This window comes from Cyprinodon tularosa, unplaced genomic scaffold, assembly GCF_016077235.1.
Source record: "Cyprinodon tularosa strain WSP-4 unplaced genomic scaffold, ASM1607723v1 ctg1108, whole genome shotgun sequence".
Classification (NCBI taxonomy): Eukaryota; Metazoa; Chordata; class Actinopteri; order Cyprinodontiformes; family Cyprinodontidae; genus Cyprinodon; species Cyprinodon tularosa.
This window is the reverse complement of record NW_024037903.1, coordinates 16,237-41,822: the sequence shown is the minus strand read 5'-3', so window position 1 is coordinate 41,822 and position 25,586 is coordinate 16,237. Positions and strand designations below refer to the sequence as shown.

Here is a 25,586-nt window from a genome sequence, read left to right as displayed (position 1 = left end):
AAAGAGCACCACCTAAAGGTGTAGACCTAGGCAGAGTAGAGCACCACCTAAAGGTGTAGACCTAGGCAGAGTAGAGCACCACCTAAAGGTGTAGACCTAGGCAGAATAGAGCACCACCTAAAGGTGTAGACCTAGGCAGAGTAGAGCACCACCTAAAGGTGTAGACCTAGGCAGAGTAGAGCACCACCTAAATGTATAGACCTAGACAGAGTAGAGCACCACATAAAGGTGTACACCTAGGCAGAGTAGAGCACCACCTAAAGGTGTAGACCTAGGCAGAGTAGAGCACCACCTAAAGGTGTAGACCTAGGCAGAGCAGAGCACCACCTTAATATGCAGAGCAAAGCAGAGCTTAATGTCTGCATAAGTTTAAGCAGCAAATAATGACTTTCCATCAGTCTGCAGACCAGGAACTGGATGCTGGTCCAGGTTATCAGGTTACCTGCTGAACAAAGTGAACCAGTCTGCCTTTGCAGCATGACAGCAGAGCCGTAAAGTTCAGCAACAGCAGAGCTGTAAAGTTCAGCGACAGCAGAGCCGTAAAGTTCAGCGACAGCAGAGCCGTAAAGTTCAGCGACAGCAGAGCCGTAAAGTTCAGCGACAGCAGAGCCGTAAAGTTCAGCGACAGCAAAGCCGTAAAGTTCAGCGACAGCAGAGCCGTAAAGTTCAGCAACAGCAAAGCCGTAAAGTTCAGCAACAGCAGAGCCGTAAAGTTCAGCAACAGCAGAGCCGTAAAGTTCGGTGACAACATAGCCGTAAAGTTTGCCGACAGCAGAGCCGTAAAATTACTATTATGCTTTTCTTCCACAATAAATAAAAAAATAAAAAAAAAGAAGAGCCATAAAGTTCAGCGAAGGCAGACCTGTGAAGTTCAGAGACAGCAGAGCCGAAATGTTTGGCTTCAGAAGAGCCATAAAGTTCCGCGACAGCAGAGCCGTAAAGTTCAGGGACAGCAGAGCCGAAATGTTTGGCTTCAGAAGAGCCATAAAGTTCAGCGACAGCAGAGCCGTAAAGTTCAGCGACAGCAGAGCCGTAAAGTTCAGCAACAGCAGAGCCGTAAAGTTCAGCGACAGCAGAGCCGTAAAGTTCAGCGACAGCAGAGCTGTAAAGTTCAGCAACAGCAAAGCCGTAAAGTTCAGCAACAGCAGAGCCGTAAAGTTCAGCGACAGCAGAGCCGTAAAGTTCAGCAACAGCAGAGCCGTAAAGTTCAGCAACAGCAGAGCCGTAAAATTACTATTATGCTTTTCTTCCACAATAAAAAAAAAAAAAAAAAAAAGAAGAGCCATAAAGTTCAGCGAAGGCAGAGCCGTGAAGTTCAGAGACAGCAAAGCCGAAATGTTTGGCTTCAGAAGAGCCATAAAGTTCAGCGACAGCAGAGCCGTAAAGTTCAGGGACAGCAGAGCCGAAATGTTTGGCTTCAGAAGAGCCATAAAGTTCAGCGACAGCAGAGCCGTAAAGTTCAGCGACAGCAGAGCCGTAAAGTTCAGCAACAGCAGAGCCGTAAAGTTCAGCGACAGCAGAGCCGTAAAATTACTATTATGCTTTTCTTCCACAATAAATAAAAAAAAAAAAAAAAAGAAGAGCCATAAAGTTCAGCGAAGGCAGAGCCGTGAAGTTCAGAGACAGCAGAGCCGAAATGTTTGGCTTCAGAAGAGCCATAAAGTTCAGCGACAGCAGAGCCGTAAAGTTCAGGGACAGCAGAGCCGAAATGTTTGGCTTCAGAAGAGCCATAAAGTTCAGCGACAGCAGAGCCGTAAAGTTCAGCGACAGCAGAGCCGTAAAGTTCAGCGACAGCAGAGCCGTAAAGTTCAGCGACAGCAGAGCCGTAAAGTTCAGCAACAGCAGAGCCGTAAAGTTCGGTGACAACATAGCCGTAAAGTTTGCCGACAGCAGAGCCGTAAAATTACTATTATGCTTTTCTTCCACAATAAAAAAAAAGAAAAAAAAAAAAGAAGAGCCATAAAGTTCAGCGACAGCAGAGCCGTGAAGTTCAGAGACAGCAGAGCCGAAATGTTTGGCTTCAGAAGAGCCATAAAGTTCAGTGACAGCAGAGCCGTAAAGTTCAGGGACAGCAGAGCCGAAATGTTTGGCTTCAGAAGAGCCATAAAGTTCGGCGACAGCAGAGCCGTAAAGTTCAGGGACAGCAGAGCCGAAATGTTTGGCTTCAGAAGAGCCATAAAGTTCAGCGACAGCAGAGCCGTAAAGTTCAGCGACAGCAGAGCCGTAAAGTTCAGCAACAGCAGAGCCGTAAAGTTCAGCGACAGCAGAGTTGTAAAGTTCAGCAACAGCAGAGCTGTAAAGTTCAGCAACAGCAAAGCCGTAAAGTTCAGCAACAGCAGAGCCGTAAAGTTCAGCGACAGCAGAGCCGTAAAGTTCAGCGACAGCAGAGCCGTAAAATTACTATTATGCTTTTCTTCCACAATAAAAAAAAAAAAAAAAAAAGAAGAGCCATAAAGTTCAGCGACAGCAGAGCCGTGAAGTTCAGAGACAGCAGAGCCGAAATGTTTGGCTTCAGAAGAGCCATAAAGTTCAGCGACAGCAGAGCCGTAAAGTTCAGGGACAGCAGAGCCGAAATGTTTGGCTTCAGAAGAGCCATAAAGTTCGGCGACAGCAGAGCTGTAAAGTTCAGGGACAGCAGAGCTGTAAAGTTCGGCTTCAGCACAGCCGTAAAGTTCGGCGACAGCAGAGCCGTAAAGTTCAGGGACAGCAGAGCCGTAAAGTTCGGCTTCAGCACAGCCGTAAAGTTCGGCTTCAGCACAGCCGTAAAGTTCGGCAAAAGCAGAGCCGTAAAATTCAGCTTCTCTAAACTCTGTGATTGTTGCTTCATTAGGAGGAAAACATAGAGCTACTTCTAGACTCTGATATTAGACACAGATGCTTTTTAAAAAAATTATTATGGAACTACATGAGAGTACTTTAAAGGATGGAACATAAAGAATACTCTTAGTAATACTAAGTATGTATTTTATTACTACCAAATGTTAGTATTATTAAGTTTTGCACTATGTATTACTAAATTGTAGTACTAGTAAAGTATTTTTTAAGGGACACACGCAGAAATTATATAAATGATTCTGGATGATTTGTGGAGATCAGAGACTGTGGCTGGAAGTTCATGCAGGAAGTGGTTATGTATTCAAACATTTATAAAAGACACGAACTCAGGAAATAGTTCCTGTATTTATAAGTATTTTCCTGCTTCTTAGGTTGCGCTCCTACCCTTCCTCCTCTCACCTGCCCAGGGAGACGATTCGTGCCCTGGTCTTCTACGCATTAAGAGTCTGGGCAGAACCTACGCCTCTGGAATTCCATGAGGTGGGTACAGAAACAGGACCTCCTTCTGACCAAAATGAAAAGCAAAGTCCTATATATGTATACATCTCATACCCTGTCAGACGGCGTACTCTTAGGGCCTGTTCTTCAGTCATTTCAAATGACAGCTGCTAAACTGTGCATGCGGACTTTTAGAAATAAATAAATGCAATAAATGTTGCAGGTGACCTGCAAAGACTTTTGACCGATGTTAAAACATGCAAAGCAATTTCATTCTGCTGATTAAAATGAGTAGATTGCATGCCCTACAGCACAGGTGTCAAACCGGTTCCAGAAAGGGCCGTGTGGCTGCAGGTCTTTTTTCCAACCAAGCAATATCACACCAGACTCCAGTCACCTCATCAAGTGAGTCCAATCTGAACACGATGACTTGATGATATGAATGGAGTCTAGTGTGATATTGCTTAGTTGGAAAGAAGACCTGCAGCCACACGGCCCTTTCTGGAACCGGTTTGACACCCCTGCCCTACAGGAATCTTAAAATGGCCATTAAAGGAAGAAGAGGGTCAAAGCCATAAAGATCAAAGTGATAATAATAATTATTAAGTGAATAATAATGATAATACAAAATAGTATATTACACTTTTACAAACAGACCAAACAATATATCACTTTCCCCAAACCCCCACAGGTTGTAGGCTCTTTGTAGGCTCTTTTGATATTCTACAGGTGCTGGTCATAAAATTAGAATATCATGAAAAAGTAGATTGATTTCAGTAACTCCATTTAAAAAGTGAAACTTGTATATTATATTCATACATTACATACAAACTCATATATTTCAGATGTTTATTTTGTTTAATTTTGATGATTACAAATGACAACAAATGAAAATCTCAAATTCATCATATCAGAAAATTAGAATATTACTGAAGACCAATAAAAACAAAGGATTTATAGAAATGTTGGCCAACTGAAAAGTATGAACATGAAAAGTATGAGCATGTACAGCACTCAGTATTTAGTTGGGCCTCCTTTGGCCTGTATTACTGCAGCAATGCGGCGTGGCATGGAGTCGATCAGTCTGTGGCACTGCTCAGGTGTTATGATAGCCCAGGTTGCTCTAATAGTGGCTTTTAGCTCTTCTGAATTGTTGGGTCTGGTGTATTGCATCTTCTTCTTCACAATACCCCATAGATTTTCTATGGGGTTAAGGTCAGGAGAGTTTTCTGGCCAATTAAGAACAGGGATACCATGGTCCTTCAACCAGGTACTGGTAGCTTTGGCACTGTGTGCAGGTGCCAAGTCCTGTTGGAAAATGAAATCTGCATCTCCAAAAAGTTGGTCAGCTGCAGGAAGCATGAAGTGCTCTAAAACTTCCTGGTATGTGGCTGCGTTGACCCTGGACCTCAGAAAACACAATGGACCAACACCAGCAGATGACATGGCACCCCAAACCATCACTGACTGTGGAAACTTTACACTGGACTTCAAGCAACGTGGATGAAGTGCCTCTCTTCTTTTCCTCCAGACTCTGGGACCTTGATTTCCAAAGGAAATGCAAAATTTACTTTCATCAGAGAACATGACTTTGGACCACTCACCAGCAGTCCAGTCCTGTTTCTCTTTAGCCCAGGCAAGACGCTTCTGACGCTGTCTGTGGTTCAAGAGTGGCTTGACACAAGGAATGCGACAGCAGAAACCCATGTCTTTCATACGTCTGTGTGTGGTGGTTCTTGAAGCACTCACTCCAGCTGCAGTCCACTCTTTGTGAATCTCCCCCACATTTTTTAAGGGGTTTTGTTTCACAATCCTCTCCAGGGTGCGGTTATCTCTCTTGCTTGTACACTTTTTTCGACCACATCTTTTCCTTCCCTTCACCTCTCTATTAATGTGCTTGGACACTGAGCTCTGTGAACAGCCAGCCTCTTTAGCGATGACCTTTTGTGTCTTGCCCTCCTTGTGCAAGGTGTCGATGGTCGTCTTTTGGACAACTGTCAAGTCAGCAGTCTTCCCCATGATTGTGTAGCCTATAGAACTAGACTGAAAGACCATTTAAAGGCTTTTGCAGGTGGTTTGAGTTAATTAGCTGATTAGAGTGTGGAACCAGGGGCCATCAATTTTGAACCTTTTCACAATATTCTAATTTTCTGATATGATGAATTTGAGATTTTCATTTGTTGTCATTTGTAATCATCAAAATTAAACAAAATAAACATCTGAAATATATGAGTTTGTATGTAATGTATGAATATAATATACAAGTTTCACTTTTTAAATGGAATTACTGAAATCAATCTACTTTTTCATGATATTCTAATTTTATGACCAGCACCTGTATTTTAATGCAATATTTACGTTCAGTCATTTTTTTCCTTTATTTGTAAGATTGTTTTCTGTCCTGCTGAATTAAATGCCCTGAATTAAACCATTTTTCTTAATCAATAATTGTTATTTTAGATATGTGAAAGGGTGTCCCACCCTGTGGCATCCTCTGGCAGCCTATGGCAGACAGCTGGACAAAGTACCACAGGAAATATCAACTAAATGGGATTATTTTAAAGTAATTATGGATTATCAGTCATGTATGACAAACTCTTTTACCAAAACCGCAACATCAGTGCGACAAGCACCTTCATGACACCTTGTGGCATCCTGGGCCACTGCAGGTGCCGCCTGCTGCGACCCAGAGCAGTGATCCCAACTGGGGGTAAGCATACCCCTAGTGGTCCATCATTGAATTACAAGTGGTACATAAAAATATTTTATTTCTTAGGTAGTAAAATAAAATAGGGCTGGGATCTGTTTAGTTTTGTCTACATCCAGTCTGTTCTCTACATCCAGTCTGTTCCCTACATCCAGACTGTTCCCTCCATCCAGACTGTTCCCTACATCCAGACTGTTCCCTACATCCAGTCTGTTCCCTCCATCCAGACTGTTCCCTACATCCAGACTGTTCCCTCCATCCAGTCTGTTCCCTCCATCCAGTCTGTTCCCTCCATCCAGTCTGTTCCCTCCATCCAGACTGTTCCCTACATCCAGACTGTTCCCTCCATCCAGTCTGTTCCCTCCATCCAGTCTGTTCCCTACATCCAGACTGTTCCCTACATCCAGTCTGTTCCCTCCATCCAGACTGTTCCCTACATCCAGTCTGTTCCCTACATCCAGACTGTTCCCTACATCCAGTCTGTTCCCTCCATCCAGTCTGTTCCCTACATCCAGACTGTTCCCTACATCCAGTCTGTTCCCTCCATCCAGACTGTTCCCTACATCCAGTCTGTTCCCTACATCCAGACTGTTCCCTAAATCCAGACTGTTCCCTACATCCAGACTGTTCCCTACATCCAGTCTGTTCCCTCCATCCAGACTGTTCCCTACATCCAGTCTGTTCCCTACATCCAGACTGTTCCCTACATCCAGTCTGTTCCCTACATCCAGACTGTTCCCTACATCCAGTCTGTTCCCTAAATCCAGACTGTTCTCTACATCCAGACTGTTCCCTACATCCAGACTGTTCCCTCCATCCAGTCTGTTCCCCCCATCCAGTCTGTTCCCTACATCCAGACTGTTCCCTACATCCAGCCTGTTCCCTACATCCAGACTGTTCCCTACATCCAGTCTGTTCCCTAAATCCAGACTGTTCTCTACATCCAGACTGTTCTCTACATCCAGTCTGTTCCCTACATCCAGTCTGTTCCCTACATCCAGACTGTTCACTACATCCATTCTGTTCCCTACATCCAGTCTGTTCCCTACATCCAATCTGTTACCTACATCCAGACTGTTCCCTACATCCAGTCTATTCCCTAAATCCAGACTGTTCCCTACATCTAGTCTGTTCCCTACATCCAGTCTGTTCCCTACATCCAATCTGTTACCTACATCCAGTCTGTTCCCTAAATCCAGACTGTTCCCTACATCCAGTCTGTTCCCTACATCCAGTCTGTTCCCTACATCCAGTCTGTTTCAATTCAATTCAATTCAGTTCAATTCAGTTTATTTATATAGCGCCAAATTCACAACACATGTCATCTCAAGGCACTTTACAGTTCTACCAGATCATACAGTCAAATTGATACAAAGTTTTCTATCTAAGGAAAACCAGTTGATTGCATTGACTCATTGACTCAAATACAATCCCTCACACTAAGCAAGCTTGTAGCGACAGTGGAGAGGAAAAACTCCCTTTTAACAGGAAGAAACCTCCAGCAGAACCAGGCTCAGTGTGAGCAGCCATCTGCCGAGGCCGACTGGGGTTCAATGAGACAATAGCAGAGATACAAAAAGCAGCTGTAAAAGGCGGCCCCGTCCAGGAAACACACAGCCAGGCAGACGAGCTCCAAGGCAGCTCCCATGCCAGAGGACGAAGAGAGCACATCCACTCAGTCACGGTCAGAGAAACAGGACTACACTGGAAAACAGGCCGATCTCCAACATCTATAAACAAGGGTGTTGATAGAAGCAGCACAGCTGATGTTTCTTTCCAGGATGACGTCACAGCCAAACAGGAACAGACGAGGCAAAGCTACTCTGAGGAAAAGCAGAGAGAGCAGAAGGTTAGAGATTGAACTAACAGATTCTGCAGAGTGGGAGAATAGAGATAGAATGAAGCAGAATGATGAAAAAGGGGTCCCTATGTCCTCCAGCAGTCTAAGCCTATAGCAGCATAACTATAGAGATAGCTCAGGATAACCTGAGCCACCCTAACTATAAGTGTTATCAAAAAGGAAAGTTTTAAGCCTAGCCTTAAAAGTAGACAGGGTGTCTGCCTCACGGACTAAAACTGGTAGTTGGTTCCACAGGAGAGGAGCCTGATAACTAAAAGATCTGCCTCCCATTCTACTTTTAGAAATTCTAGGAACCACTAGTAAACCTGCAGATTGAGAGCGAACTGCTCTGTTAGGAACATAAGGAACAATCAGATCTCTGATATAAGATGGAGCTTGGCCATTTAAGGCTTTATATGTGAGAAGGAGGATTTTAAATTCTATTCTTGATTTAACAGGAAGCCAATGAAGAGAAGCCAGGATAGGAGAGATATGATCTCTCTTTTTCATTTTCATTAGAACTCTGGCTGCAGCATTTTGGATCAGCTGAAGGCTTTTAACTAGAGTTTGTGGACTTCCTGATAGTAAAGAATTACAATAGTCCAGCCTTGAAGTAACAAATGCATGGACTAGTTTCTCAGCATCACCCCTGGACAGGAGATTTCTCATTTTTGCAATGTTCCTCAGATGAAAGAAGGAAATTCTAGAAACCTCTTTGATGTGGGATTTAAATGACAGGTCCTGATCAAAAACAACACCAAGATTTTTTACTTTATTATCTGAAATCAGTTTAATCCCATCCAAATGAAGTGACTGGCTAATCAGTTTCTTTTCCAGAGACTCTGGTCCAAAGACTATAACTTCTGTTTTGTCTGCATTCAGAAGCAGAAAGTTAAGAGTCATCCAGGTTTTTATGTCTTCAAGACATGCCTGTAATCTATGTAATGGGTTAGCTTCATCTGAATTTATAGACAGATATAGCTGGGTATCATCAGCATAACAGTGGAATTTAATCCCATGCTGTCTAATCCCATGCTGTTTCCCTACATCCAGTCTGTTCCCTACATCCAGTCTGAGAACAGTCTGGGATCAGCTGTTTTTCCACATCTGATTTATTTGAAGCAGCTCAGATCTCATGAATGTTGAAATCAATATAAAATAAATGGAGTCAGTCTGACTAAAATAAATTTTGTTTAGTTTTTGTTTCCAATGATCAAGTTTATATGCAACTATAGTTGAGTTGCTCAGAAGAGCTCCAGGTTTATAGAGGCAGATTTATAATATGATTTGATTTTGTATATATTTTGATTCCTTCCTAGCTTCCAGACATCATATTTATATTGTTTTATATTTGAGATGGTAAGAATTAAATGCTCATTTTATGAACAGTTATTGTGAGTTCCAATGTTGGGCAGTCATCAGCCATTCTGACTGAGGGGGGTAGTCATTGTTAGAAAAAATGTCCAAAGGGGTACATAAGTCTAAAAAAGGTTGGGAACCACTGGTCTAGAGTGCCACTTCTAGTTGCCACTTCCACAAATTGAGCTCAGTCTTTAATTCCAGTTACTTCTGTTCAGTTTATTTCTATAGCTCAGATGTTTGGCCCACATGTAGACACAGGACAACAGGAGCATTTTAAGATGTTTATTTGACTACACAGAAATAAGGTCAGTTCAGTACAGGAGCCGCAGGCATCAGTGTTCGGGGATCTGCGGGAGGAAAGAGGAAACTGATTAAAACTAGAAAAAGCAAAAGAAACCTACGCTGTTGGTGCTCTGCTTACTGCCAGGTACAGATAACCTATCCGGAGGAAGGTGAATAGAGGAACAAGTTCAGTACTTACAGCTTTCCAATGGGAGGAGGTGGCTGAGTGACAGGTGGGACTTAGACGGGGCCCGAGCAGCCCCACAGCGGAGGCAGGTCAGAGGAGCAGCTGAAGGAACCAGTGTGAATCCAGGATAGGGGTCTATTGTCCAACTCGGTAGTATCGAGGGGGCGCGAGGGGAATGCCAGAGCAGAATATGAGTAGCAGGGATTCAGAGGCCAGTCCTCAAAGCACGGAGACGGGCGGGTGAGCGATCCAGAGCTCAGCGAAATGAAGGAGACGGGTTGGAATCAGGAATCAAGAACATCAGGTTACAGAGATCTGTGGACTGGACGGAGGCCTAGGCGTACCACAACGGTTTAACGCTGGCGTCCTTCAGCAGACTAAATGCTCCTCTTAGGCTCAGCTGAGCAGCCTCAGCGAGCCGCAGGTGCGGGGCCACGCCCACCTGTCAGCAACAACCACCTGTGGAAGAGAGTAAGCAGTACACCAAACCCTGACAAGGTCCAATTCACATCATGTCATCTCAGGTCTCTGTAAAGATTCCAGATTAACCAGATCATCCAGTCAGATTGATTTAAAGTTTTCTATCTAAAAACCAACTGATTGCGTCGACTCATAGTCTCTTCAGCAATCCCTCACAGTAGGCATGCTTGTAGTGACAGTGGAGAGGAAAAACTCCCTTTGAACAGGAAGAAACCTCCAGCAGAACCAGGCTCAGTGTGAGCGGCCATCTGAAGTATAATGCATGGCTTCGTTCAGACAGCTTCAAAAGCTTTGACGAGCTGTGTTCTTTAGACGAATGGTAAAAATGGGAGTCCAAACATGGCCTGGACTGCCTAGGTGATTGGTGCTTTCTTTGTGGCGAAAGGTTACAAAAGACAGCGGGTAGATCTATTCTCTCTCTGTTCTCTCCTGCTGTTGGATGGGAGATGCGGGGAAAGCCCTCTTTCTTTGCTGTAAGGTCCAGCACCTGTTGCTTTACTAAAACAATGATCTATACCCCATCAGGGCAGGAGTTAGTGTGAGGGATTGCTGAAGAGTCAATGAGTTGATACAATCAGCTGGTTTTCCTTAGATAGAAAACAATCTGACGATCTTGTTGAATTTGTCATGTTTGGCTTCAGGTGCCTAACCCACATGCAGAACACTCCGAGACAGGATTAAAGTTCAAAGGTTTATTTAGAAGTTGGAATACAATTAATAAACAGATCCCAAGGGGGACTCGTCTGGTCACGAGTGGATTCTGAAATGCACACAGTCTGGTCACGAGTGGGTTCACTGCAGAGGGGGACAGAGGAGTTAGTGGAGATCCAGGTAATTTGCAGGATGAGAGTGTGCAGGTCTGTACCTGTACAGGAGTTGAGCTGAGCGGCTGAGGGGGGAACCTTGACGGTCCAGAGGCTGTCGGCAGGCTGAGGGCTAGGCGGAGGCAGAGTTTGGTGTGAGTGTTGGCAGATTACCAATTTGAGTTTCCCTTCCGGTTTCTTCAGAGAGCGGGCAGGCAGGTCTTTGACAGGAATAGTTTTCCAGGGTTCTTCAGAGAACAGACAGGCAGATTACCGGCAGAGATACTCTTCTGGGTTTCAGGTTTCAGACAGGTTCAATCGTAACTGGCAAACACTCTGGCACTGGAGAGAAGTCCTCTGCCTCCTTAAATAGAGATCTCCTGATGAGCAGATGAGCGACAGGTGGTTGCAATCAGCTCCGGCTCCAGGAGATCTAGTACGCCCTCTGGTGGAGAAAGTGGACAGACCTCCAGATCCCAACAGAATTGTCTCTATAAAAGGACCAGAGATGACAGGTGTTGTGACGCTAAATGAATAAACTGAATTGAGTCCTGCAAACGTAATAAAATGGAGCACAACTAAGTTCATCTTTTTGTGGAAGCTATGAGTCCAAATGTGCCGGGGAGGTGCTGCACTTACAGGCATTGACATTTTCTTTCTTCTGCATCCAGGTGGGCAACCCAGAGGCAGCTGACCTGCAGGTAGACTTCCTCCACGGTCACCATGGTGACAGCTATCCCTTCGATGGAGCAGGCGGTGCAGTGGGTCATGCGTTCTTCCCTTCAGATCCTGCCAGGGCAGGAGGAGTCCATCTGGATGCAGAGGAGCAGTGGGTTTTCAGGCAGCCAGGTAAAGCAGCACACTGACTGGTGGATTCTATGGTGACAATCAGCAGAGCCTCTTCTTTTTAATAACAGCAAAGTGACGTCTAAATCAATCATGAGGTGTTTGGTTTTACCTTTCATTTGGATAGTTTTCAGTGTTCTTCTTGTAAGTTATGTTTTAACACGTCCTGCCATTTTTGGTTTATCATGTCTATTTATTAGTCGGGTTTCCCACACATTCAGCTGCCTATGAGTGGCTCCTGATTGTCTTTGGTTAGTTTCATTATTTAGATCATCAAAGGTTAGCCCTAGCCATACCTCAACATCTAAATCAGCCTCAATCTTTTCCCATGTTTATATTTGTGGTATTCTAGTTGTTCAATTGCTTTTGTTGTGGTAGAGAAGAGAAATATGTTGGATCCAGAGATTATCCTGAACTTCTTGGGCAAGACAGTTATGCATGCGTTCACGCCAGAGGCGTTTTTATTCTCAAAAAACATGTAAACGCAGAAATTTGGATGCTGCATCAAACGCTGGTCCAGTTGCTTTGACGCTCTGGATGCTCGGATGCCAGAACACTTGGACGCCCTGCTGGACCTGATGCTGTCCCCCATAGACTTTGCAGATGCTTTGATGCGCCCGGTGTGAACGCTGAATTACTCTTCCTAGTTCATCTGCAACAGGAAGCAGAAGATGCATCAAATGTATGGGCTGACTGCTAACAAGCATCTGACAAAATCAAACAATTACTGTCAATTCAAAAACAGCACAGTTTAAATGGTTTTATATTTTCTAAACACGAGAGAATGTTTAACGATGCAGTATTCAGCGTACAGAACATGTTGTCTGCTCTCTGGCATCCAGGAAGCTTTCTCCATTCAGAATGTCTGGAGTAGCATTGGGTTTCCAGCTTATAGGGTGGCCCAAACAAAAGGCCTACAAAACATGCAAATTGAACCGGAAAAACAGGTCTACCCCTTAATAATGGGGAGTCTAAGGAGTCTAAGAGTCTAATGGGGAGTTTTCTGAGCCATAACAAGGCTTTGTTTGGGCCATTCTATAAAGCCTGGAACCTAAATATTAATCCAGACTTTTTGAATTGAAAAAGCTTCGTAGATGGGAAGCAAAACATCTTAAAAATTCAAAAAGTCTTTCTGCATGAAGTTTGCATGTTCTCCCTGAGCATGCGTGGGTTCTCTCTGGGTACTCCAGCTTCCTCCCACAGTCCAAAAACATGACTGTTCGGTTAATTAGCTTCTCTAGATTCTCCTTAGGTGTGTGCGAGAATGGCTGTTTGTCTCTGTGATGGACTGGCGACCTGTCCAGGGTGGACCCCGCCTCTCGCCCATTGACTGCTGGAGATAGGCACCAGCACCCCTTGCGACCCCAATTGGGAGAAGCGTGTCAGATATTGGATGGTCCAGTGGATTGTTTTTTTTAAACTTCTTTGGAATAAATTGAATCATCTTTTTAAAATCTGATGCCTGAAACTAAATCTGAATGTAGAATGAGCTGCAGTGTGAATGGATCCCATGTCTACATCACACAGGCTGAGGACAGAAGACATCAGTGTCTTTATTGTCGACTGCTGCGTTTGTTTCTTTAGATATTAAGACTGAATTGAGTCTCTCTAAATAGAAATCTCTTGAACTAGCTAGTGGTATTTCACATTTCTTAATGTGCTATATGTCTAAACCTAGGGCGTTCTATTTTCAGGTACTGGTTAAATTTGGTTAATTCTTCTCTCACAGCACCATCTTGTGGCCAGAAACAAGGTTTCTCTAAACTCATGGATTTAACTTCTTCTTTATTTCTCTTTTGTTTGTGTGTCCTGATGTGTCCAGCTTATGAGGGCACCGACCTCTTCACGGTCTTGGTCCATGAGTTTGGTCATGCCCTGGGCCTGGCTCACTCCTCATCCCGCCACTCCGTGATGAGGCCCTACTACCATGGTCCTGTTGGAGACCCTCTGCACTACCGCCTGGGGCAGCAGGACCTGGAGCACATAATCCAACTCTACGGTAAGGCTCAGGGACAAGAACATCGGTTTTCAATTGGGTTTGTAACGTCTTTTCAGCCTCTTTTATTGGACTAAAGTGGGACAAAATCAGACCGACCAAACACAGCTCCATTTTCAATACCTGGACTAAATCCAGAAGATGACGGAGTAACCAGATTCAGCCTAACTACAAACGTCTAAATGACGTCTGGTGTTTGAAGGGAAGATTGTTCTTTTGTCAAAGTATGCGCCTGAAGTCCACCATGATCTCCTTCATCTTCTCCACGTTCAGGATCAGGCTGTTATCTCTGCACCACCAGCAGCTCCACCTCCTCTCTGTAGTCCAGGTCGTTGTCGTCTCTGATGAGGCCCACCACCGTGGGGTCGTCTGCAAACTTCACCGTGTGATTGGTGGTGAACCTGGGGACGCAGTCATGTGTCATCAGGGTGAACAGCAGGGGGCTCAGGACGCAGCCCTGAGGGGAGCCTGTGCTTAGACTGATGACATCAGAGGTGTTCTGTCCGACCCGGACTGACTGAGGTCTGTTGGTGAGGAAGACTAGCATCCAATTTTGAAGGGGTGTATTGAAGCCCAGCTGTTCCAGTTTGCCCATCAGATGCTGTGGGATGATGGTGTTGAAAGCTGAACTGAAGTCCAGGAACAGCATCCGCACCTGGGTGTTCTTCTCCTCCAGGTGTGCCAGGCTCCGGTAGAGAGCAGCAGAGATGGCGTCCTCAGTGGAGCGGTTCCGTCGGTAGACAAACTGGAACAGGTTGAATGTTGGCGACAAACTGGAGACGATGTGTTCTTTAACCAGCCTATCGAAGCCCTTCACAATGATGGGAGTCAGTGCGACAGGCCGCTAATCATTGAGTGAGGTGACCTGAGGCTTCTTTGAGACTGGAATAAGGGTGGCAGATTTGAAGGTATTATGGAGGAGTTATTAAAATACCCGCCCTCTCCACTTAAAAAAAAAAAAATTAGCATGTAAGAGCCCATTTCTCCTCGTCCACCCTCTGTTTAAAATGTGCTGTTCTCATAGCTCACAGGTTTACTGTGTCCACATACAGCGGGGACTATATAGTGAACTTTATAGTGAACTTGGTTAACTGACCTTTCAGACAGATGATCACTACTTTTAGCTCCGTTGGTCACGTGACTCCTCCTCCACCGCGCGGTGCCTGCGCCATCTTTGTTATTAGTCGCCGCTGTTGGGTAGGGACAGCCTATGGCGACTTCGGGCCACTTGGACAGCATATCCCATAATGCTTTGCGAGGAGAGCTCTCTACGCAAAGCATTCTGGGATATATCTGCCTCTTTTGAGGCCTTTCTGTTCTTCTCATACACTTCGCGCGGTCAGAAGTGACAGTTTAAGGCTTTAAGAGTTCAGTGAAATCATTGCAATCTATTACAATAACTAATTCCTTGTTTGACAAACGAATCCAAAACATTCAGTATAAATATGTCGTTAGCACATAAGCTAACACTGGTCTGTCATTGGCCCTACTTTCACCTGATTGCTGTCACGCCACCACTCAGTCGGTCTGCTTTGAACATTAACTCTCCTCAGTGTCTCTCTGCACTCCGGGGAAACAAGCTCATAATTACAGGGTTGAGCTCCATTATGTGTGCAGTTGTAGAAATTTAACGTCTCTGTGTCAGAATTAGCATTGCTATCCATAGTTTTCTATGTATGTATGGAAATTATATGTACAAATCAGAGCTTGTGTCTAACAGCGGTAGGAAAAGAAAAACAGATTTAATCCCAGAAAGTAGAGAATCTGTTGGCTGCTGGGTTATAAAGGCAGAGCAGAGAAATGGAGGCTTATTTGTTTCCTGTTTTGTAAAGCATCAGAGGATCACAGTAAGGGACGTGTCTGCACCGTTTCCTGTCCCAGAATACCCTGAAGGCTCTGCAGGGTCAGACAGCTGCTGGGATGCGGCCACGCTGCGCCTGCAGCTGAACATGTTGCTTTAACTGGGTTTATAGGAGCTGTTGACGGGGATTGCTGTGTGTTTTTGTTTATTGGAATAGTTTCCATGTTCTGTTATGTGAACACAGCAGAACATAAAATAGATAATGTTTTGATTTCTGCTTTAGGTCAAAGGAAGCAGCTCCTACCTACTGATGCTCCGGGCCTTACAGCGGAGCCTCAGCCGCATCACCACCAGCACCACCACCACCACCAGCACCACCACCAGCAGCACAGAAATAGGTAGGCACAACAAACACTAACTAGGAGACCTTCACAGCATGGAGTCATGCCTGCAAAATCCTTCCAACTTTAACTCTGCTTCTGGTGGTGCTTCCTAAGTTCAACTCCTTAGTGCGTCTGAAGCTGGTCCCAGACGGCCCCAGCGTCTCCATCCTTGCAGTCTGTGAAATTAAATATCAGCTTTTCTTAATTCAATAAAAGTAACATTGTTCCATTTTTAATGCTGAGATGTAGGGAGTTGAAGCAAGAAGCAGATTCCTCCCTAGTTTAGACAAGCAGGAAAATATAGATAATCACAATCTTACTGTGTTCAATGTTCTCACATCCTTTTTCTGGTGTGAACAGAAAACAGTTATCTGAAATGTTTATCTGGCCACATTTATGTCTTTGATGAATTGAGTTGTTTTCCTTCTTTTGTTCAAGTTGTGAGAAAGTTTATTTATGCAGGAGATGAGAGAGAGAGTGTGCTTGGATTTTTGAAGAGTATAAATGTTGTGTTTAGGATGATTAAGTCAGAGGTTTTATATTCTCTCCGTCCAAAGGACGTTAGATTACATTTAATATTATCTTGCAAGAAAATGCTTCCAACTCAGATTCCTGACTTCACAAATCCTCAGTAAAGTCGAAGGTGGAGAACCTTGTTTTTGATAGAGAAGGGTAAGAAATTGGCTCAGTAGATCCTCCCATTCACCACTCTGAGAGAATGAAAGGACAAACGGCGGGCCTGAGTCAGACTGGCCATGATGGCAGGAAACCCACAGAAACATCTGTGAGGCTTGGTGGTGGAGGGATGAAGAATAATCTCCTCTTCCAGCTGGAGGAGATGCCTTCAGTTCACACCAATGGATAATCCTGCTCAGTTTGATCAACGTTTTCAAGGAGACCAGGAATCTGCGGAATCCCTGATGATGGGGCAGACCAGTACCGAGGGGAGTGGAGGCCTAGTGGTTAGGGCATAGAGCTAGGAATCCAGAGATCCTGAGTTTGAGCCCCACTCCCACAGACTGCCACTCTGGGTCCCTGAGCAAGACCCTTAACCCCACACTGCTCCCTAAGGGGATGGGTTAAATGAGTTCATTTTGTTGCTCTGTACTTCTGACAGTAAAATAGTAACTGATCTAAACTGCTTCAGTGATTGGTTCACTGTGCCTCAGAGTCAGACGGCATCATTATGATAAAGAAATAATTCTTTGCTTTCTGTGAAAGTCATTTGATTCCAGCCACCAAAGCAAACTCTTCCATTGTTCTCCCCCAGTCCTCCCGTCGATCGCTGTAACACCAGTTTTGATGCCGTGGCAAAGATCCGAGGAGAGACGTTCTTCTTCAAAGGTTGGAAAGTATTCATTGCTTCATCGGTGATGTTGGAAGCAACTATTGCTCCTTTCAGAGATGAAATGTTGTGTTTAGATGTCCCACCATCAGGCTCCCGGGAGGCAGAGGCTTTAAAGAGTGGATTATGGAGAACTGAAGGTAGTGACTGATGTGTTCACCAACACATAGCAGGGTTATGGCTGCCCTGGAAAACCAAACTGAACATTTATAACCAATCATCATTGTAACATGTCTGTAGTCTGTATTTAAATGTTTTATTGGTTACAAACGTAATGCTGTCAGGGACACTATCCACAAAAACACAGTCTGACCCCTAAAAACACCTGTCTAACTTCACTGTTGGTAATTATTTTTATTTAAAAATATATAACTTTCAATGACATTAATTTATTTGAATAGCCATTTTATTTGAAATGTATTTAAAATAAATACAGGGAGCAGGGGGAACGATTTACTGAGGCCATGTGTGCCGCAGAACGCTGCTGTTCCTATGGCTGCCATTAGGCAGCATTAGGAACGGCGGTTCCCTGTAGGGCTGCCTTTATCTCTAAGAAAGATAGGAGCCTCATCCTTGTCAGGATACAGTTTGAAATATGAGAAAAACCTCAGCACAAGAAAAGCACAACAGGAGACAAACATTTCATCAGAATGAAAATATCGGAGGCTGGAGCCACGTAAAAGTCAATCCACAGGTGTTAACAGGTAGAGGAGGGGGGAGCAGTTCTTCTGGGTCCTTCGGCGTTAACATCCAGGGCAGTCTTGATAAGGAGTTTGAATCCAAAATAACACTTATTGTTTTGAGAGCAGGCTGCACAGAAATGTTCCATCAGCTGTGAGTCTTTTTCTTGCTGGCTCTTCGTGGAGAATCCAATATTCTTAATTTGTTGGGCTTTTCCGCCCTGAAGCAAGCGTACACATCCAAGATATTATCACATCTCACCTTTGACTACAACCACCGCAGCCAGCCTTTCACAGCCTTTGTGAGGACGTCAGCCGCTGCCGACAGCCTGATCAATTCCCACATTGCCGCGAAATCCTCTGTAACTGTAGATACATCAGGTATTCTCCAAATCCAAACAGGAGAAAACAGAGCATCATAAATCCGAAAAATCCATGCGTCTTCGACATGCTCCACTCACAGCATTGTGAAACACACTATCCTCCACGCTTTCCAGGAATCCATGGTGTATCCCACGAAGTATGTCCTAGCAGGACAGGACGGGTCCCCTTTCCCCGTCTTTCAGTCGAATAAATTTGATCAATTGCTTTGAGAGACCAGCTGACCAGATCCATTTTTTTTTAAGTTGAGGTGAAGAGAGAAGCTCTGAAAATACAAGACACACAGGGACAGGCAGGGAGGAACAGGAGCAGCCGGACAATGCGACCGCCTCCTTCAACATCAGAACAGAAGAATATATTTGATTCATATTTCAGGGGGCGTAGTACCATTGCAGCAGCAGCAGGTGTCCCCAGACAGCGCTGAATGAATGGAGTAATGAGGCTTTGGCCTGGAAGGCCTCAGTGCTTCATGAAGCTTCATCTGCTCCTCCATAAACTGCTCCTCCGTAAAGAATGAGAAACACAGAGTAGATCAAACAGCAGAAAAAATAACTTCAAAAGTATCCAAACCACAAGGACTTAAGGGGGTTTCCCTTCACCTCAGGCAGGGGTCAATAGGTCAGCACTGACGAGCTGGCAGCCTGCTCCTCCTATGCAGTTGCTTTTTATTCCATCACTGCTGCTGCAAAGTAAACATTTTATTTCATCAGTGGAATAAAAAACATGCATCCAGAAATGAAACTTTAAAAAAATGTCGAATTCAAAATAAGGTTTTAAAATGAACTTTGCTGTTTTCTCTAATTTTATTTAATTTTTTTTCTTCTTCAGATTGAGTTTTATGGATTGCATTCTGTCCAAAACCCTGGAAGTGTAGAGAATTTGATCTGTATAATGTAATTAGAAAAGACTGTAATTTGTAAAACAATAACTTTAAATAAATGAAATTAGAAAAAAAAAGTTTGAAAAAAAATAAAACTCAAAAAATTAAACAGAAAGAAGTTCTTTGTGATTTTTTTTTTTCTATTTACAAACCATGTTCTCTGCTGCCACAATAATGGAACAAACTTCATGCCATAGCCGTTCAGGGAGAACATGAGGGCTCAGAATCAGGTGGAGCTGGCGACCTCTGGTGGAGGAAAAAATGATCACACTGAAACCCCAGGACCCTGACAGCAGAACATGGATGGAGAGCAAGGCAGAAAATGAGTCCTGATTTACATGGATATTAGATGATCAGATGGGCTTCTGGAAACATCCACAGCAAAAACAAGCAGGACAGAAAAATCCTTCGTCTCTTTTAACGGGTTATTTTATGGACTTTTTTATCTGAACGTGAGAAATAAAAGCAAAATAAGGAGAAGAAGCAGCCATGAAAGCTGCCAAAAAAAGAAACAAAAACAACAACTTTTGATTAAAAAAAATCCTTTGTTACTCGAAAAGGGGAATTCAATATTGTAAAGCAAACTTTTGTAGCTTCTTTGATGAGTTAATGTAGAGGTTGATGACTGTAGATCTGGAGAACATTCGACTGAAGACGGTCTGATGAAGAGGATGCTCACTGCTGTCCATCATCTTCTTCATCTCCAGAGGTTCTAGAGGAGTTCCTGGAACAGAGCCGGCCTTCTGGTTGAGCTTCTTTCAGTCATAAGCTTTATTGAGGATGATGATGGTGGTGATGATGATGATGCTGATGATGATGGAGGAAGTCTTTCTAACATCTGAAATGATCCACTGTGTGTCTGCTTCTGCCACTCCAGGGCTGACCGTGTGGAGAGTCACCAGTGGGGGTTTGGTCTCCAGGCGAGGAGCTTCAGTCAGGAGGCTGTGGAGAGGTCTGCCTCCTGATCTGCCGCGTCTCGACGCGGTGCTGGAGAGACACTCTGATCACGCCATCATCTTCATCAGCGGTACATCAGGCTGCTCCAACATCCCGTGTAGCTGGCAGTGGTGTCTGTTGCAGACCTGTGGGAAATCTGATCCATCTCTGGTCTTAATGACGACCAAATCCACTCCAGACTCACCGTTCCCACAGACAGTGAACACATCCCCTGTAGTTCCTTTGACAGTAGAAGCTAGCAGGCTCCCTAGATCTAAAACATCTTCACAGCCATCATCTCCATATGTGTTTCTGGTTTTAACCCTTATTTATTGCTGTGATGATGGGAATCAGTGAAGATCCGTTAAGGCGAGGTAGGAGGGCATCCAGGGTTCGCTTTGGTCTGCAGGTTAGCCGCTCTACAACCATCTTAAAAAAATTATTATTTTAAGATGGTTGGCAGCCAGTTCTATTCAGTTTATTTCTATGGTCTCAATTCTCAACATGTTCTCATAGGTCACTGTATAGATCCATATCGATCAGATCAGTTGTTATTATATCTATATTTAGAGACATGGGTTGGTTTAGTGGTTTTAGAGATAATGTTTAAAGGTTCAGAGGAAGCTGCAGCTGATGATGAAAGAAGAAGATCCGTCTCCAGCAGAGTCTCCCGTATGACCTCGCTTTCCTTTGTGTCCCTGTAGGCTCCCAGTTCTGGCTCTTCAGGGACCTGGCCCTGCAGGAAGGCTACCCGAAGCCCCTGACAGCCCTCCGCATGGGTGGGGCTTATGAGACCGGCTCAGGAAGGCGGGGCCTGGTGTGGGACCCAGAGGAGGGGCCTGTGTGGGGGACTGTGGGAGAAGGACAGGAAGACGAATGGAGTCGGCTTCTCCAGGATGGTGTGAGCGGCATCACCGCCGACAGTGATGGTGAGTTGTTGGGTCCTGACTATCTACTCTAACCACCGGGACCTCTGCAGTCTCAAGATCTACAGATACAATTAATGGACAAATCATTTAAAAAGAAAACTTTGGTTTTCATCTTGGAATTGATGAGGTCAACCTTCTTCTCCCACATGTAGGTTCTATTTATTTCTTCAAAGGAGATTCCTACTGGAGGTTCTTGTCTCCAGGCTCTGCAGCACAGGAGGGTTACCCACGATCCTCCGCTGCAGACTGGTTGGACTGCGCTGACCATCAGTCCCCGTCCGAAGCGGACGACTTCTCTCTGTCTCTGTCTCCTCCTGCTGGAAGACCTGAGCTTCAGGAAACAAGGAGGAAGGAGCAGCAGGAGGAGGACCCAGGAGGTAGCAGGAGGGACAGACATCAGCCTAAGTACAGGCAGGACGGAGATTCCTATGGTTGGACACAGTGCTCCTGCCAGAATAAAGCACTAGCTAGCAGCAAAGCGTCTCTAAGTCTGCTCTCTGTGCTGGTGGTTCGGGCGCTGCTGGCTGTTTGAGGATCAGGATGCGGGTTTAAGGCTGGATTATGCTCAACGGACCACATGGAACCCTGTTTGCAGCCTTTGTCCTCCGTGCCTCCTTTCCCTAAAGTTCCTGATATTTTGGCTGACTCTGCAGGGTGGGGGGGTTGATTCGTGGTTGGGTTGTTGTCATAGTCTCTCCATTATAATGATATTAATCGGAGCAGTGTGGGAAATCTGGCTGTGCAGACGCTCTAAACTTCGTCAAGCATTTAACCAGGCAGTGGGATGAAGTGATGGAGGTTTGGTTGCAGCAGTGAAATAAGCATTTTTCAGAATCTATTTCTATAGATGCTGTTGACATTTTCACCGGACGTTAGTAATAATCAACACATACAAAGAAATCAAACTATAGATGTCCAGAAGTTAAGTTATGGTGCAATAATGTGGAATGGCACAGGGAGAAAATGTTGAACATATTTTGCTGAAATGTATTTAATACTTTGTAGAAAAGCCTTAGTTGGCATTGGCAGCTCCTGGATGGAGAAATGAGTGGCGTGCATTGATCAGGTGTGATTTTGGCCCATTCTTCCACACAAACAGTCCTCAAATGTTGAATGTTTTGTGTTCCTCTTCTATGAACTCTGACCTTTAGTTCTTTCCATAGATTTTCTATTAGATTCCAGTCAGCTGATTGGCTGGGCCATTCTAGCAGCTTTATTTCTTTCCCTGAAACCAGTGGAGAGTTTCCTTGGCTGTGTGTTTGGGTTCATTGTCTCGCTGAAATGTCCACCAACGTTTCATCTACATCATCTTGGTAGATGGCAGCAGGTTTTATCCAGAATGTCTCTGTACATTTTTCCATTCATCCTGCCTTCAGTTATGTGAAGTTAACCAGAGCCATATGCTGAAAAACATCCCCACACCATTAAGCTCCCACCTCCAACCTTCACTGTTGCTATGGTGTTTTGGGGTGGTGTGCAGAGCCCTTTGACCTCCAAACATGATGTGTATTATGGCAACCAAAGCAGCGTAGGTCTCATCTGAGCAGACTATACTACTATCCTGAGCTATCTCTATAGTTATGCTGCTATAGGCTTAGACTGCTGGAGGACATAGGGACCCCCATTTCATCATCCTGCTTCATTCTATCTCTATTCTCCCACTCTGCAGAATCTGTTACTTCAATCTCTAACGTTCTGCTCTCTCTGCTTTTTCTCATAGTAGCTTCATCTGGTCTGTTCCTGTTTGGCTGTGACTCCATCCTGGAGAGAAATATCAGCTGTGCTGCTGCCATCAACACCTTTGTTTCTAGATGTTGGAGCTTGGCCTGTTTTTCAGTGTGGTCCTGTTTCTCTCACTGTGACTAACTGGATGTGCTCTCTTCATCCTCTGACATGGGAGCTGGCTCGGAGCTCGTCTGCCTGGCTGTGTGTTTCCTGGACGGGGCCGCCTGTGGAGCTGCGTTTTGTACCTATGCTTCTTTTTCTGTCTGCTTCTGTCTCCTTGAACCCCAGTGGGCCTCGGCAGATGGCCGCTCACACTGAGCCTGGTTCTGCTGGAGGTTTCTTCCTGTTCAAAGGGAGTTTTTCTCTCCACCGTCGCTACAAGCATGCTTAGTGTGAGGGATTGCTGAAGAGTCAATGAGTCGATGCAATCAACTGGTTTTCCTTAGATAGAAAACATTGAATCAATCTGATTGGATGATCTGGTTGAACTGTAAAGTGCCTTGAGATGAGATGTGTTGTGAATTTGGCGCTATAGAAATAAACTGAATTGAATTGAAAAATTTAATTGAACTATACTCTCCCAGTAAATCACAGGTTTAGCAACCTTTAAACAAGCTTCAGCAGCTTTTCCTTCAGCAGTGGAGTCCTGCGTGGTGAGATTGCTGCAGGCCATGGCGGCCGACTGCATTACTGATTATTTTCTTTGAAACAATTGTTCCTGCTGATTCCAGGTCTTTCTGAAGCTCTAGAGGTCGTTGGCTGTTGATCAACTCCTCTGATCATTCTTTTCCCTCCTCTGTCAGGAACCTTGTGAGGAGCACCTGGTCCTGGTCGGTTTAAGGGGAACTGATTTTTGTATTTCTAGATAATGGCTCCAACATTGCTCACTGGAACATTCAGAAGTTTAGAAATCCTTCTGGAACCGATGCCATCATTAAGGTTCAAAGCTCTTGAAAAAGCTCCTTACTTTGACCCATGATGAGATGTTGATACTAGAGATTCATTCATATAGGCCATAATCTGGGACTGAACCAGCTGATGTTAATTTGCTGTGATAAGGAGCAGCATTGCTTCTTATCACTGAGAGATTTCAGCTTTTGTCTTGGCTTTCATGTCTTTTTGTTCAATATTTTTTCCCTGTTTTATTTCCTAAATAACTTAATTTCTGGACATATTTGGTGCGATTTCTTTCTATGTGTGGATTGTATGGATTGTTACTGACATTTGGTGAAAGTGTCAACAGCACCTCTAGAAATACATTAACTGAGAACCATTATGTGGCGTTCAAAGCTTATTTAACCTGCTGTAACTGCTTCTCCAATCCGTTCCTTTGCTTATTGAATTTTTGCTCCACTTTAGGGTGACTGGGAAGCCCCTCAGCTGTGGAGAGTGCAAAGTCTCCATTTTTAAAACACCGGAGACCTCCAGGATCCCTGAATCAGTCAGGAGAGGGCAGCTGCTGGAGAGTCTGTGTGCAGATTTTAGGGATTTGCTTCGACAAACATGCAGCAGGATCCCTTCCAGGCGGTCGGCCTCAGTCTTCAGGCTGGGATAGGAGATGGATAGACTGGAAGAAACATCTAACGCCTCATTACTACCAACCTTTGGAGGAGCTGCAGCTGTTTGATTGGGGTACCAGCTTCTTATGACTTTTAGACAGACTCATTAACATTTAACTTTAACATGTTAAATTGTCAAACATAAAAGGTTTAATAGTTTTAATGTCTCTTTGGTCTTTTAACCAAACCCACTAAAAACATTACAATTCAGAAAGAGCTGTGATTTTCATGAGAAAGGAGAAAAACTGTAGTTTTAAAAATATTTGATGAGCATTAGTGGGCAGCAGAGCTACTTTAGTTCATGTTAAGCTAATGTTCCAGAATATTCTTCTCATGAATATTTGCTAATAAATGAGAACGTTCATAAACAACATTATTGTGATTCCACTCCTTTAATTCTCCACAGGTTCATATTTAACATGTGACTTTATTCGCCTTTAGGTAAATAAAAGAATATCCTGTTTTCTACTGATGTCAAACAATCATCTCACCATAAACACTACGTGCCCCTGGGCAAGGCATTTAACCCCAAGTCGCCACCCAAGCCTATTCCCACTCAGCCACATTCACAAGAAGAAAAACAACCCTAAACAATAAGTTAACCTGACTACTTATTATCTAATTATCTTATTTGAAGAGTAAAACAAATCATCTTAGTTATTTGCTCAAATTAAGGCTGAATACGCTCGATTTTTATACTTATTTCTAGACTGTTTTTGCAGTGTGGTTTTATTGGGCAAAGAACATAAACAGAATTAACAATCATCTTTCAATTAAGGACAATTTAAAGCTTATTTTTTATGCTTAATAGAACTCCAACATTTCTCCTTCCCTCTAAATATATAAACACAAACAATGCAGGATGTTTCAGATATTTTTCTTGAATCACGTAAATGACATATTTAAAAGGAAATCATGGTTAGATAAATAAAACATAGCGTGTGAATTTTATAGTGTAACCAGAAGCAAAGTTCAACGAATAACAATAGAGTAATGATGCAGAAAAACACCTGTAAACAGAAATCTGAGTAGGCTATAGTGACTGTAAATAGACGATAACTATGTTACAGAGAGGTAGGTAGCATAAGTACTAAACTATATACAAAACAAAATACAGGTTTTTCTGTAAACTTTAAGCCAAAAATTGGAAACCTGCATTTATGACGAGATAAATGAACTGAAAGCTGTTTG

At 44.0% G+C, this 25,586-nt stretch overlaps 1 protein-coding gene across 1 annotated transcript in view; it reads left to right on the top strand.

Annotated features, from left to right (window-relative positions):
* mmp17b (matrix metallopeptidase 17b) overlaps positions 1-22,136 on the top strand; it is a 42,840-nt gene extending 20,704 nt beyond the window's left edge. Inside the window, exons 5-12 of the mRNA XM_038298156.1 lie at positions 3,207-3,315; positions 11,606-11,783; positions 13,603-13,779; positions 15,861-15,975; positions 17,231-17,304; positions 20,124-20,273; positions 20,887-21,111; positions 21,264-22,136. Coding sequence (XP_038154084.1) covers positions 3,207-3,315; positions 11,606-11,783; positions 13,603-13,779; positions 15,861-15,975; positions 17,231-17,304; positions 20,124-20,273; positions 20,887-21,111; positions 21,264-21,643 — 1,408 coding nt within the window. The 3' untranslated portion in view covers positions 21,644-22,136. The remainder of the gene's footprint in view (positions 1-3,206; positions 3,316-11,605; positions 11,784-13,602; positions 13,780-15,860; positions 15,976-17,230; positions 17,305-20,123; positions 20,274-20,886; positions 21,112-21,263) is intronic.
* Positions 22,137-25,586: the final 3,450 nt, after the last annotated feature.